This window comes from Camelus dromedarius, chromosome 5 (genome assembly GCF_036321535.1).
Source record: "Camelus dromedarius isolate mCamDro1 chromosome 5, mCamDro1.pat, whole genome shotgun sequence".
Taxonomy (NCBI): Eukaryota; Metazoa; Chordata; class Mammalia; order Artiodactyla; family Camelidae; genus Camelus; species Camelus dromedarius.
In genome coordinates this window covers 34,083,028-34,098,547 of record NC_087440.1, presented here as the reverse complement: position 1 = coordinate 34,098,547, position 15,520 = coordinate 34,083,028, and the positions used below count along the sequence as shown (strand labels likewise).

The 15,520-nt window shown below is 37.1% G+C and overlaps 1 protein-coding gene across 2 annotated transcripts in view; it reads left to right on the top strand.

Annotated features, from left to right (window-relative positions):
- Positions 1–6,930: 6,930 nt before the first annotated feature.
- NOVA1 (NOVA alternative splicing regulator 1) overlaps positions 6,931–15,520 on the top strand; it is a 142,431-nt gene continuing 133,841 nt past the window's right edge. For both annotated transcript variants that reach the window (XM_064485872.1, XM_031453522.2), the window contains exons 1-2: positions 6,931–7,877; positions 9,601–9,744. In XM_064485872.1, coding sequence (XP_064341942.1) covers positions 7,742–7,877; positions 9,601–9,744 — 280 coding nt within the window. In that variant the 5' untranslated portion in view covers positions 6,931–7,741. The remainder of the gene's footprint in view (positions 7,878–9,600; positions 9,745–15,520) is intronic.

The window sequence follows — 15,520 nt, the reverse complement described above, 5'->3', positions numbered from 1 at the left end:
GGGATACTCTCTTGTGAGAGTTGGAGAACAGAAAGAGGGCAGCAGCCATTTTGTAGCATATACATAACTTCTCCTAGTTATTCAATCAAACAATAGTCAAGTCCTGCTGAGAAGGGATTTTGAGGTGTGATTAAAGTTCCAATTTCGAGTTAATCAAAAGGCAGATCATCCTAGGTGGGCCTGAATTAATCAGGTGACAGTCATCAAAGCAACCAGGTCTCTGAAGATCAGACTCCGAGCACAGTTGGGTCTGCAACTGTTCTCTCTTCCCCCTGTATTTTTTCTTCCTGAATGCCCATCTGTGGATTTTGGGCTTGCTTAACCAGAGCCCACAATTCTGTGGACCAATTCCCTTAATTTCACTGTATATCTATATGCTGCCTATACCTCTGTGTGTATGTAAATTTAAAAAATATATATCCTACCAGTCTGCTTCTCTGGTTGAAATATGTCTGATATACATTAAAAGAGATTCGAGACACATGAACCTGTTGCAATATATTTATTTGGGTTGAGGTGTCAACAAAATGTTAAAATTTTTTTTAATTGAAGTACAGTCAGTTACAATGTGTCAATTTCTGGTGTACAGCACCATGTGTCAGTCATGCATATACATACATAAGTTCATTTTCATAAAAGGTTATTACAAGATATTGAATACAGTTCCCTGTGCTATACAGAAGAAACTTATTTTTTTAATCTATTTTTATATATAGTGACTAACATTCGTAAATCTCAAACTCCCAAATTTATCCCTTCCCACCCTCTTTCCCTGGTAACCATAAGACTGTTTACTAGGTCTGAGAGTCTGTTTCTGTTTTGTAGATAAGTTCATAGTGTCCTTTTTTTTAGATTCCACATATGAGTGATACCATATGGTATTTTTCTTTCTCTTTCTGGCTTACTTTACTTAGAATGACAATCTCCAGGTCCATCCATGTTGCTGCAAATGGCATTTTGTTCTTTTTTGTGGCTGAGTAGTATTCAATTATATAAATATACCACAACTTCTTTATTCAGTCATCTGTCAATGGACATTTAGGTTGCTTCCATGTCTTGGCTATTGTAAATAGTGCTGCTATGAACACTGGGGTGCATGTATCTTTTCAGATGAGAGTATCTTCTGGATATATACCCAGAAGTAGGATTGCTGGATCATATGGTTAGTCTATTTTTAGTATTTTTAGGAAACTCCATACTGTTTTCCATAATGCCTGCATCGAACTACATTCCCATCAGCAGTGTAGGAGGGTTCCCTTTTCTCCACACCCTCTCCAGCATTTATCATTCATGGACTTTTGAATGATGGCCAGTCTGACTGTTGTGAGGTGATACCTCATTGCAGTTTTGATTTGCATTTCTCTGATAATTAACGATATTGAGCATTTTTTCATGTGTCTATTGGCCATTTGTATGTCTTCATTGGAGAATTGCTTGTTTAAGTCTTCTGCCCATTTTTGGATTGGGTGTTTTTTTTTTGTTGTTGTTAAATTGTATGAGCTGTTTATATAATCTGGAAATTAAGTCTTTGTCAGCTGCATCATTTGAAAATATTTTTCTCCCATTCTATAGGTTGCTGTTAAAAACTTTTAAAGACCATTAAGGAAATTTAAACACAGACCAGATATTTGACACTATTAAGAAGTTTATGTCAATTTTTTTCAATGTAATAATAATATTTTGGATTTTTTTAAAGTCTATAATATTTTCAGAATAAAAATGGTATAACAGTCAGAATTTGCTTCAAAATTACCCCAAGAGAGAGGTTATAAATGAAACAATATTAATTGGGAGTTTAGTTTTGAAGGTGAATGTATAGTACATGGGATACATTGTACTGTTTTATCTCCTTTTGAAAACATTTCAAATTTTTCATAGTAAGAAGGTAAAATTTTAAAAAAAGTTTTAAGCTCACAAGTACTTAACCTTGAGAAGAAAAGGCTAAGTAAAGGCAAATTATGCATTTATTAATTTTTCTCCCCCACCAACAGACATTAGGTAGGACTGCAATACCCAGCCTCTTCTTGTCTACCACTTTTTATCTCACACACACACACACACACACACACACACACACACACATACACACTCTCTTTCTATACCATATGCAGATAAACATCTACATATAAAATACTGATTTTAATAAGCTCCACACAGTCTTAATTATATGAAATGATACATGGATAAAATAATTTAGAATTACATGATGTCAATTAGACACTCCTGATCTACCAAAGAAATGCTTACATAGTGAAACCAAAAGATTAAATAGCAAGGCAAAATCCAGGGAAGAGTATGGTAATGCAATTTTTAAAATATATATAAGGATGCCAATTTCTTTTTGTACTTACAAACACAAGTAACATTGTTATAAGAGAAACAGAACTTTTAATTATTTGATCTATAACAAATAGTGGAAATAGCAAACTACATTAGAAAGAAAGCTTGACCAGAGACATTAAAAACTTCTGGGACTCAAGGAGGGCTATAGCTTATTTGAGAAGCAGGAAGTAAACAGACAGGAAATCCAAACAATCCATAATGTAAGCAATTACCTGATGCTGTCTGTAGGTCCAGTAGTTTACCATTTGAAGTTGTATTTTATTATATTTATAATGGCTCATTTATTATTTCTTCAATTCACTTCATCTTGATATATGTAGTACTTTCTAATTAAGGAGTCATCCTATCAAAATGATAGTTTCCATGTCTAAAAAACTAAAAATGTGTTTTTTAAAAACATAAAAAAGAATTAGTTGGGCATTTTACAATCTATGCTTGGTTACAATATTTAGATTGTGAAAATTATAAAAAACATGCAGTACTTTAAACTTTTCAAATTCTTTCATATTTATTCTATCTTTCCCAACAATACTTTGCAGTAACAGACTTCTCACTTTCCTTTTTTCCTAATTTCATTTTGATACTTGTAACAAACTGTTCCTGCCCTAGCCTTACTCCTTGCCTACGATTTCAGAGCACACTGGCCTGATTTTCCATAATGGTAGGGGATATTCCACAACATTTCCAGCCTGCGTAAGGGCGGAACGGACTCCAGCCTCTATAGAAAGTCCTCAGAAAAAGATGCAGTACCGGCAGTTGGATGATTGGCCAGCATGCATACAATAAATGCATCCTAGAAATAGACCTCGACCAATGACCCAATGACTGAAGGGAGCTGGTAAACATATACCTCAGTTTTCTCATGCTTCGGGTGGGATAGTTCTGAGGCTACAGTTCTAAATGGTTTTTCAGGAAATTCCAGTGAGATTAAGCTCTGTTTGCTCACAGTTGTAATTTGCTTGGTAATTCACCCTTTGTTGCCTTCCTTTCATTCCCCCATCTTACTTCCCCAAGACCCTACTGTGTTTCCTGAAATCACTTCCAAAATAAACTACTTGCACTTGAATCCTTAACTCAGGATCTGCTTCTGGTAGAACACAAAGTCAGCAAATAATTTTCCCAAAGCACAGGCTGAAGAGACACACAGTATTTCTGTTCTTTAATAACAGGACTGATTATAGGATGGGCAGGAGCATGGAGACAAAGAAATAGTTTGGGGAATATCTGTGGATATAAACTATCTGTGCTTTCTCTAGAAAGCCAATTGTCATTGCTGAAAATAGATTACCTTTTGTTACTTAGACTAAAACTTAGGAAGGAAAAGAACACCCCCTGAAAGCCAATAAAGACTGAGGATTTTGTTCTTCAGATTAATATCATTTTCTATCATAGGTGGTTATGTTCATAAGTCATCAACTAATTAGCAATGAAAAGCACACAAATTCTATTGTGTCTTAAGGTGTCAGAAAGTATTATTAAATTTGCAGTGTCAACTGCTTGGTTAATTAAAAATAAACTATTTCTTTTCAGAGAATTGAGGTCAAATGCTTCTATTGTATTTTTCAAAAGTTCATTCAAACTGTTTATTTATAGCGTAAGACGTATAGCATGCTGTAGTAATAATATAGCATGCTGTAAAGCAGCTTACTAACTGGGAGCTGCTTTTTTATTTCTTCAGTTTTATTAGCTGGTACAAAATGCAGGAGACAACAGGTAAAATTCTAAATCTACATAATCAGAATGGTAGAGCTATGTGCAGTGAGAAATGGAGTAGCATAATTTTTCAAAAAGACAAAAAATATACTAAGGAATGGAGGATTAGTTAGAATATACCGTCTCATACTCTTCATTGACCAAATCATCTGAGCTGAGTGATCCTTAGATGTTTGACCACGTCAGAGACTTAGGATGGTCTCTGTAATTCTCGGCATATCATAGTTACATTACTGTTAAGCATACTATCCACATTAAAAATTATATCTTCTGCTTCGGGGCCCCATGTAGTGGTGGGTAGTATTTAAATATTAACTCTTAAGAAGGAATAAAAGAAAAGGTCAAATAAATAGCATAAGAATACAGTGCCATGACTACTTCAGTAAGCTTATGTCTATAAGGCAGTTTAACTTAGAAGGCTCATTTACAATTTAACTTACCCATGGCAATGATAAATATTTTCTAAACTACTTTAGAAAATATTTTATTTTTAGAAATAAAAATTTGTGAACCTCCAGTTTCCCAATTCTGAAACAGTCTCTCCTCAATTCAAAACTACATCCTACTGAATACTTTGCCCAAGCTTTAATGTAATATAGTTAAGAACTATCTTTTGTCTTCGAATTGTATTTGTCCCCTGTCTTTTACTGTTTCAAAACAATCCAGTTGCAAATCCCAGCCCTTTTCTAATTTTTCATTTTTGAAAAATATTTTTCACAGAACACTTCGTACAATGTCTGGCATCAGCCTTTTTTTAATCTTAACTACCGCGTATTCCAAACCCTATTATTTTCTCATCACAGCTCCCCCCTCCTATAAAAAATCCAATTCCGTGTATAAATACTTTTTATTTTTGATCATGAAGGCTATGTTGTGGTCTCCTATTATGTCATATGTCAGAACAAAATTCTGGACTTGGTTCATAGACCTTTACCAATATGTACTAACTTACCTGCTTTCCTTTTCTTTCAGCTCTCAGGGTATCTTCTTCCCTGACTTGAGGCAAGTGTGTTTTTCATATTTCAGATGAACTTTTATTCCCAAACTAAACGTTATTCTCTTCCTCATTCAGCAGACTGTCATCTATCTTTCATTACTTAAAAGCACCAGAAATCCCAGTGCTTCCTAGATACCCCTTCTAATAAAGGAGCTAAGAGTAGGGTTAGTACCCTTTTCCATTCCCCTAACAGGAATTAAAATTTATTCTATTCTCTTCGGTCATTGCCTTAGGCATGCAGGTGTACTTGGTTAGAATACCATATCAGTAAAGTTCTTTCTTTGCTAGCTTAATACTAAAGCCATCTTTCAAGCTGAAATGCTGTTGTAGAAAGTACAGGGATGGGGCATCTTTGTTCTAGAAATCTAGTGACTATGTGAACACGTTTCTACATTTTATAATACATTGCCATATACATTATCTCATTTGACTCAGTTGGGAGAGGTGAAGTCCCTTTTATAAAGTAGAAGGAAACCTGATGCTTTAGAGTACTGCAGTATTCAAGAGGACAGACTTTGGAATCAGGTCGACCTCAGTTTGAATTATTACTACAGTGTTTACACCTGTGTGACTTTGGGTAAATTATTAATATCTCTAAACCCAAACTGCCTCATAAAATGGGGATAGTAATACCTACATGATACACTGCATGTAAAGAGCACCACATGTGAAGTGGATTGCTTTGCCATGGTAAGCACGTAATACATAGCAACACGTTAAGGGATTTGCTCAAGACACACTTAGAATACGCCGCAATAACTTGAAAGCAGTATTTCCGACTCCAAAGCTGATACTTTTCCACAATCACTGCTTCCTACCACACTGATTTACTTAAATTACTAACTTGATGGATGACCTTGAGCAAAATACTTGAACTGAGTCAGTCTACTCATCTATAAACAGAGACTTTTCAGACTTTCAATGTCTATCCAAATACACTAGATTTTCTTTTTCTTGTCATGTTGTAGGGTTCCTTACATATGCAAGATCTATATAATTATAAGCTGTGCACATTGCAATGAACTTTATTCCTATATTCATATTTCCTTCAATATTTAGTTTTGGATACACACTCAGCTGTTGCCTGTCTTTAGTCCGCCTCCCGGCGCCTCGCGAAGGGGATACCCATATCTAGCTTTATTTATTTATATCCTGGTTTGTTTCCGAAAGGATTTAAGGCGGCGAGTGATACTATAAGTTCCCTAACGAAGTCATACAGTGCGAGTAATACTCTTGATGAAATCACCTCGTAGAAAACCGCCCTTGAGTGAGATGCTAACGCCTTTTACCTACTCTTAAATATAAAAACTAATGTACCTAGCTAGAAGTCCAGGAGGTATACGGTTAGGATTCTTCCCTCAGCCTTGACGCTGTCCCACCCGTTGTCAACGGTCACTCCAATGCCCTTCTCAGACTAGCCGAAATTGTAGCCGCTCCAGTCCCGGCTGGACCGAGGTCCCACCCCGCCCCTTCACTCCCTCTCATACCCAAGTTTCCCGATTGGGAAGGGGCCTGAAGAGCCTTTCTCACGTTTCCATATTATTGGCTGGCACGGCTGTCAGTAAACTCTGCTTCCCGCCTTCCAGCCTAGCGCGTTTCTTGGACCCCTCGGTTCCTGCGACAAGCCGCTTACGTTTGCCTGAGCCGTGTTGCCGGGGACCCACGACCTTTCACCCCTCCCTTCCCACAGGAGAGCCCCGGCCCCCGGCCCCGCCCCCGTTGCCGGCGCGCGCCCCCGCGCACGCGCTCAGCCCGCGCGCGCACACTCCCGCGCAAACACGCTCGCAATCACCCCCCACCTCGGTGCCCCCCCCCACCCCGCCCCCGCAGGCTGAGGCTTCAGCGTTGGGAGGCGGCGGCGGTGGCGGCAGCGGCGCTGCTGAGAGGCAGGGACCCGAGCGCGAAGTGTGTGGGAGTCTGCGAACTCAACCCCTCACTACCCTCCCCTCGCAGCCATCCCCCTCCCTTCCCGCCAGCCCCCCCCAACAAGCGGGAGAAATAATGAGCGAGACCGGGCGGCAGCAGCAGCAGCGCCGAGCAGCCCAGGCAACGGCAGAACCGCTCCGGCAGCGGCGGCGGCGGCAGCACCAGCAGCGGGAGCGAGCGCAGCGCTAGCGCGGCGCGGGGACCGCCGCGCTCCTTCCCGGCTCCTGCCCTCCTCCGCCGCTCGCTCCTCTCTCCGCATCCACCTCCTTCCCCTCCTCCTGCTCATTCACTCTTTCCCTTACTCTCCCCTCCTACTCGGCTTCTCCCCGCGCCCCGCCAGCCCTCGCGCTCTCCCACTCCCTCTGCCCGTCCTCCCCGCTCCCCTCCTCCCGCTCATTCACTCGCCCCTCTCCCTTCTCCACTCTCTCCCCCTCTCTCCTTTCTTCTCCTTCTTTCACCCTCCGTCTCTCACACCCCCTCCATTCCCCTGTCTCCTTTCTGACACTGCACTGCAGCTGCTTCTCAGCCCTGCCCCCTCCCCAGTGAGAACAAACCAGCAACATTGCTTTTTTTTCTTAAAGAGATTTCTATTGATCCGATTAAAAAAAACAAAAACAAAACAACCTTAAGAAACCCCAAAAGCAAAAAAAAAAAAAAAAAAAAAAAAAAGAAAAAAAAGAAAAAAAAAGAAAAAAAAAGACAAGAAAAAGCCAAAACAAAAGGGAGAACCTTCTCCCCCTAGAAGCGGCAGGAACTGCAAACATGATGGCGGCAGCTCCCATCCAGCAGAACGGGACCCACACTGGGGTTCCCATAGACCTGGACCCGCCGGACTCGCGGAAAAGGCCGCTGGAAGCCCCCCCTGAAGCCGGCAGCACCAAGAGGACCAATACGGGCGGTGGGTATCGCTTCCACCTCCCCGCTGGCCCCATCCCCCGCTGCCCGCCCCTGCCTCCCTCCCTCCCGCCGCCCTCCCTCCCTCCCGCGGCCCGGACACCTCCAGCCCGAACCCTGCGGCTCCCGCGCCCTGCCTCGCGCCCCCTCCCCTGCACCTGCCCCGCACCTCGCTGTCCCCGACACATTTCCATTTCTGTGTTTATCATTCATCAAAATGGCGACCGGTTTTTCGGAATAGACCTATCTTTCCATTTAATCGGTCGAAAGGCTGACCATATAAATATCCTAGACCTGGGCAAGGGGGTCCGTTAAGGAGGAGGAGGATGACCCCGAGTGAGGTGATGGCCGCCCGAAGATGCGCGCTGCATTTAACAGTCTGATAAAATAAATAAATAAATGGCACTTGGGTAGCGGAGAGCAAATGACTGGGGCACGAGAGAGTTTTTCTCTCTTCATCCCCTTGGTTTGGGGCCACAAGTAGTATGCAAAATCTTGATGAGTGCATGCTCTTACCGCACTTACATTGTCGGTGCAAATATCTCATTGATTTGTCTTCAGGGGTGTGCATACGAGGGTGGGGGTGTCTGGTACTGTGACTTGTTAGTTAACATCCTGCGCTTCCTGGGAAGATGAGTTATAACGGGACCGGTATCGCTTCTTCATTTGCACTGGAGTCATCCTAACAATGCACCCAATGCATCGAGGCAGAGGTGAATTTATCTACAGCATGTACATTAGAGACGGATGGGGGTCTTGAGAATGGCACACCCGAAAAATTTAGAACGTTCATTCATATAAGGAAGCTGGATTTACCGGGGTGTTTCCTATTTAAGACATGATCAGTTTGACGGAAATTAAAGTTTCTGGAGTTGACTTTATTTCCTAAAACATTTCATTTCAATCTTTCTTGATTCATACAACCCCTCGGTTTTAAAAATTGTGTTTCATTTGGAGGAAGAACATTATCTGGTCACTTTTAAGTGTGTTTGATATAAATGACTCCTAAGCTTTTTAGTATTGGCAAAATTCTTCTTAAGGTCTTTTAATTAATGAGCTTAAACGAGATCATGGTAGACTAAGGAGTGCTAAAGAAATACACCAGGATTAGTTAGATTTGCCAGTCCACATCACTTTGAGTTATTTCCTGGCACTTATTGAAGGCTTGGAATACACCCTACAGTTTGGGTGGATTACTTGGTAGGAGAATGGTTGTTTTGCATACTTTAAGTAGGATATAGGCAATGGCTAATTGTAGTCCTTATGTGTTTGCTAATGTCAAACAAATATAGCCCATCATTTAAGGTTCTTTATTTTGCAGTATGTTAAGTGCAGGTTTGTCATGTTATAAATCTCTGAAGTTTTGTTAAAGGGTCAGTTCATTTTGTTTTACCATAGTAACCACAGATAGAATTGGAAGACTTCCATGTTTGGAATAACAACTGGAATTTAGTCATCAGTTTCTACAGTGCTGCAAAATAATGGAACATGTTTAGATTTTAATTCCAAGTTTGAAAGTATAAATCCTACAAAATGGGAAACATGCCATACATATTTATTTTTCAGTGTAATTGGCTTATTTTCGTTCTTTAAAAAAATTTAACCCCACATTTCCTGCAGCTGTATACCCAATGTTTTAATCACCTTTTTTCTCTCTTGAGGGTGGAGGGGGGATACCAAGTTTAAAATTATCATGTTAATGAAGTATATTTCTTTGCATTTTTCAGAAGACGGCCAGTATTTTCTAAAGGTTCTCATACCTAGTTATGCTGCTGGATCTATAATTGGGAAGGGAGGACAGACAATTGTTCAGTTGCAAAAAGAAACTGGAGCCACCATCAAGCTGTCTAAGTCCAAAGATTTTTATCCAGGTAGGTGCAATGGTGAAGAGATTGTTTGATAAATCCCCAAAGAAAGACAAGATCTACCTGTGTTGTATGCTGTATTGAAAGAAATTCTTAATAGTGTGGACTTTACTTTATTTATATATTTGATGTATTTGAGTATTTGTGGAAAAATTTTAACAGTATTTACACTGCTGATTATGTCTTGTTTGTATAATTGATATACTGTGTCTATGATTTAGATTAGTTGCAAGATGAATCTTCTGGGTATTCCTAAATATTTTTTTTCTAATTAGGGGAAAAACTCTAAAATTTAAAGATAGAAACCTGGACAGCTGGCATCAGGAAATAATGTTCTTCTGAAGTTTTCAGACATAATTGTGATGACAATTAGTCTAGAGTGAATTCAGAAGAGGGGGTAGAAAGGCTTCTTAAAGAATGTACCATTTACTTCTAAATCCATTATGTACCTCTTTCTGCTTCATTGCTTTGTTTGTTGGCCCTGGAGTGAAGTAAAGAGGACAAGTGCTTCCTCTTCAGATTTTTAAAATATTGTGTTTTTAATGTTATTGTGACGAGGAAATATTTTATTATGTAAGAATTAAAATAATGCTTCAAAATTTGTGTTACTTAAGAGCTGTATTTGATTAAAATATGTTAACAGTTTATGTGGTACTGTAGGTACTGTAACCCACTGGAATATGGCAAGTTTCCTAGGTGGTATAATTTTTTTGTACTTTTCAGTGTGCTTTTAAAATTTCAAGTGTTATACAGTTCTGCGTATTTATCTTTTTAAAAATCATTTTGCTACTTAATATTTGGATTTTAAGTTTAATTGGAAAATCTCCATAATTGAACAGTGTTATCCCCTAGATAAAACATTAATTGATTTGCTTTTACCTAGGTGTAGCTTCTGCCATTTTTTTGGTTATTTCACATAAAAAAATATTTATTCAGTGCTGAAAGGACTGATACTGCTTATTTTTATTCTTTGTGGAAATGGAAAGCTGATTTGCTTTCAGTGATCTAATTCAGTAAGAGTTCTTTAGTACAGCAAAGACATCTGGCATGAATGTAAGCAAAACATTTGGAGGATTTCTTTTTCATAGCCAATTGCTTGGTGGTAGAAAAAGGACCATTATTCTACATAAGAAGGTTTCAGAAGGGTTGGAACTATCATTTAGTTATATAAATTAAATGTAGTATATTTGGTAAACCTTAAATTTTATTAAACTGAAACGTAGTCTGTTAGGTATGCTGTCCTTCGAAACTTTGTTTCCCGTGAGTGTAGTTTTGTATATGGCTTTCCTTGTCTCTGAAACTTTCCTTAAGCATTAAGAAAGTTTGCTAACATATTCACATTCGTATGTTCAAAAGGTGTGTTATGATGAAAAAAATCAATGTGGAATTGTGAAAATCCTTAGTACAAATAAAAGCATTCAAAAGAGCTTGATTGCAGAATTAATAGCGTGATAGTTCTAGGAAAAGAGCTGCAATGGTAAATTAAGTTCGCTGTCAATAGATGAAAATGAAATGGCTTTTTTGCATTATACATGAGGTGGTATCAGATGTGCAGGGATGTTACAGAAAATTGGTGTTTATCAAGGATATTCCAAATAGTAAATTAAATGCCTTTTCATTTGAATATAGTTTATTTTCAGTGGGTTGGAAAGGGTGCAACTAGAATTAGATCTTTTGTTTTTAGTCCACTTAGTTGTGCATTTTTTCTTATTACATTGAAATTGCTTATTTTATTTATAGTTCTGAGGCATGTTATTCATACAGAGCAAGAATATCCCTTGGAAAAAATGGAAAACTGGAATGCGTTGAATAAAATTTTGTGTGTGTAGTGACGTAACCTGATCAAATGTGAATTGAAATGTCTGGATAAAAGAAGGCTTATGCTCTGCCTGTAACAGGTGGAAACCAATCACACACTATGGAATCAATTTTAAGGATAAATAAAGCCCTGTAATTTATAAGAAGCTTCAATAATTCTGAACACTTTGTATTTAAATATGAATTTAACTAGGTTATTACCTGTTCAGACAGATACATCTCTCTTCTTCTGGTAGACTTTTATTTTAATAGTCTTTCTGTTCACACTTGACCACAAGCCTGTGGTATTATCTAAGGTCATGGTATTCTTCAGCATAACAGCCTTTAAGCTACTTTCAACTTATCTTATTTTGATATACATAAGGGATACTTACCTTGCTCATCTCAAATGAAGTAAATTATAAAGCTGTGGTTTATATTGCCTAATTATAAGGACTTTCTTGTAGGGTTATGCAGTAATTCGGAAGCCCATTTTTGTGTGTTTCATATGTGTATTTATGACTCTTATATTCTCTTAGAGTGAATACGCCCAGTGTTTCTTTCATGAAGCATTTTTCTGTTTCTTATTTGTAAGACAGAATATTTGGGGAAAAGTGCACTTTAGTTGTATATCTTAATGGATTTTCTCAAATTACCTAAGTTTTGAAACATTGTAATTGTATTCGGATGGTTTACTTAAAATACTGGTGTACTTGAGACAAACTTTCTTCAGGATATATAATGCAGAGTACAGACACACTTTGGCGACATTTTAATAAATTTCAACTCAAATGATATATTCATTGTTTTTGTTATAGCCAGTATAATCTCCTCATATTTATCATGTTTGTTTTCCTTTTATTCCCCCCAGGTTATGTCTTTAAAGTGTCTAATCAATCTTGTTTTCTGAGTAATTTTTTTTTAATATTTACAATTGAAGTGAAGAAAACATTCTTTGCACATTAACTGATATGAATTTACAATTTATAGAACTGTATATTGCATTGTGTATTTCAGCATGTCATATTAAATAAAATAATATGGGGAAACTATGACGAGGATTGCAAAGTGCATTTTTCAATTACTGGAATTAGAAAAAAAAAAGATCTACAAGTAGAGTCATTTTATTTTTTGCTGTTCTATGTAATTCATCTATCTGCTCCTAAAAATCTAAATCTTACAAAATACTAACTTACTACCTGTGGTTTGTTAATGTATCTTTTATTCTTACTTGATTAAAGCAACATAATTTAATTTATTTATATATCCTTTTTATAATTAGGTTACCTAAAGTTGTTGCCCTGTAGTAAAAAACTGCTGTCTAATTTTGGGGAATATATTACTGTATGCAGTTACAGAATGGCAATAGGATAGTGTTCTTTTATTTCTTTATTTGGCATCTGAAGCTGTGTTTTATTTTTGTTAATAGATTGGTTTTATCTGTTAAAATTATTTCATGAATGGTTCAGGTAGGTAATCAGAAAAACTTATTGAATACATTGTTCATTGGGAATGGTAAAGGATATATAAAATAAATATTTTCATATATGCCTTAGATTTTAGAACACTTCACAGTGTACCTATTTTATTTCATTATCTGACACTAGTATATTCATTATATCAAACAGGAATTCTTTACTATAATCTTGGCATGTATTTGTGTGTATTTTATACTGTTTTCATATTTGTGTCTAAAAACTGGATCACAATTAAAATAAACTATTTCCTTTTATGGTCCTTAAGTTAAAATTTGAACTCCTTATTCTTAGATTTATTATATCTTAATTTGTCACTGTCCAACTTGGGTGATGCTTTTTAAAAAAACACACACGATTTATATGTGAAATCTTTAAAAATCACGAGAAAGCAGAATGTAAGTGAAATTTTCTTTTAATGAGGGAAATACCCTACACTGCCTTAATTTTGACAGGGGGAATATTCGGTGGCCAATTTAACCTTTAGGATTGAGGTTTTATAAGAATGATCGATTTTTTGGAAATCAGCACTTAATGGAGTTTAAAATAGATCATTTCTTTTCTTTATGTTGTTGAAGGGAGAGTATTATCGGTAGAACAACGTGAATACTTTTGTTACAGCTTCTAAAAGTTGCAGTCTATAGTCTTTTCTTTGGTTTAAGATGAGAAATATGTTAGGAATTTTCTGGCATATATTTTAAGGCAAAATTAATAGGTAAATGTAACAAGTAGAAAATAAAGTATAATTTCCAAAATTGTTGAATTTAATAGGATATTTATCACTACACTGTGCTATACCTTTGGTTTTAGTATTGTCAAAGAGTTGATGACATATAATGTGTTTTTCTTTAAATATTAAAGTTGTAGTATTTGTATTTGTCATACTACCTATTGTTGTGGGTTATTTATGTTTTCTTTCTATATCCTCAGTTGTAGGAGGAGCCATAAGCTTTCACTGAGACATTAGTATCCATTTGAAAATTTGCTGCATTTTTAGTACTTTATTTCTCATTTTAAAAAACAGGAACTCTTAACATGTGAAGGAATGTTACTGGCCTAGCATAAGCTATATTAAAATGGTAGTTTCTGAAAGATATCATTTTTATACTTAACTCATGAAAGAAATGTTTTGTGGTGGTATGAGATTTTTTTGAAAGATTGAATTAACACTAAAAATCTTACCTATTCATTTTATTTGATGCTTTTTTACTTCATCTTGGTTTTGTATCTTCTGTTATCAATTCAGTAAGTTATGGGACATCATTAATTTACAGTGTCAGTGTTTTCATAAATTATATAGCACGATGTCACTTTAACATTTGCTATTTGAAGCCTTCTGTATTTTAGAAAAATAGCTCATTTAAAATTTGTGACATTGTACGGTAATACAGTACGTCTAATAACATTGCCTTGCAAATATCACCCCCAAAAGATTTTAGCAATAATTTAAAAGTAGTGAACACAATTGGCGAATAGTTCAGTGTTTACGTATTGAAGATGTTTCCTATAATACACAAAGAGGGAAAATGATCTGTGTCTTGGGAACTCTAAGAAGTATGTGGTATCACTAAAAACCCGAGCAACAAACCACCAATCAAAAACATGTCTTTTTATAGTTCTATTCTTTTGTTTTGTTTTGCTCTGGCTTAAGAGAATTAACTTCTAAGCTCTTGTCACAAATAACATTTATTGAACTCAGTTGTGCCACTTGTTAACTAAAATTCAATACCTAATACATTTTTTTTTACTATAGAGTTTAATCTCAATTGTTTCCAGTTTAGTGGAGCTATGTTTTAAAGGATAATTTTTATGAGCAAGTGCAGCTTTTCAGAATAAAATTGGGGGGATGGGGGTGGGAGGTTTGTGCTTGATTGCCATCTCATTTCCATCTTTGGATGCAGCTCTAGCATAAAGTTAAACAACATCTGCAGAGATCTGACTGACAAACATCTCTCTGGGACTCATCATTGCAGCCTGCAGCAGGTGCATTCAGCTTTGCAGTCTTTTCCAAAAAGAGGTTAGTTTGTTCTAACATTTATCAGTAGACCAGTGGGAGCAAGTGACTAGAGAGAAGAGGTTGGTTGTCACTTGTCCAGTGCTGGAGTACTACAGGTAATTGGACTGGACTGGTGGGAACCGCAGCAGTGTGTGTCTCACATTGCACTGCAGCTGCTATGGAGCTTAATTAACCTGACCCTCAGAGACTGAAGTGTCATGGTATAAAACGCAACATGCAAGAAATGAAGCAGCAGTGCTTTTCACTACTTCCTGATGCTTGGGTTGGTGAAATTTCCATTTTCTTCATCCTATTCTTTAAAGATATGGCATAAACTTTAATATTTGAAACTAAGATGATTTCCATGAATCTGATGGAATACACTTAAAAAGGAGATAGGGACTTTAGGTATAGAAATAAAAAGGAAATAACCATAAGTCCGAAGTATTTAAAATCCTCTATTCCACAAGTACATTATCAAATCATGAGTGAGTGGAAATAAGTGGAAGTACTT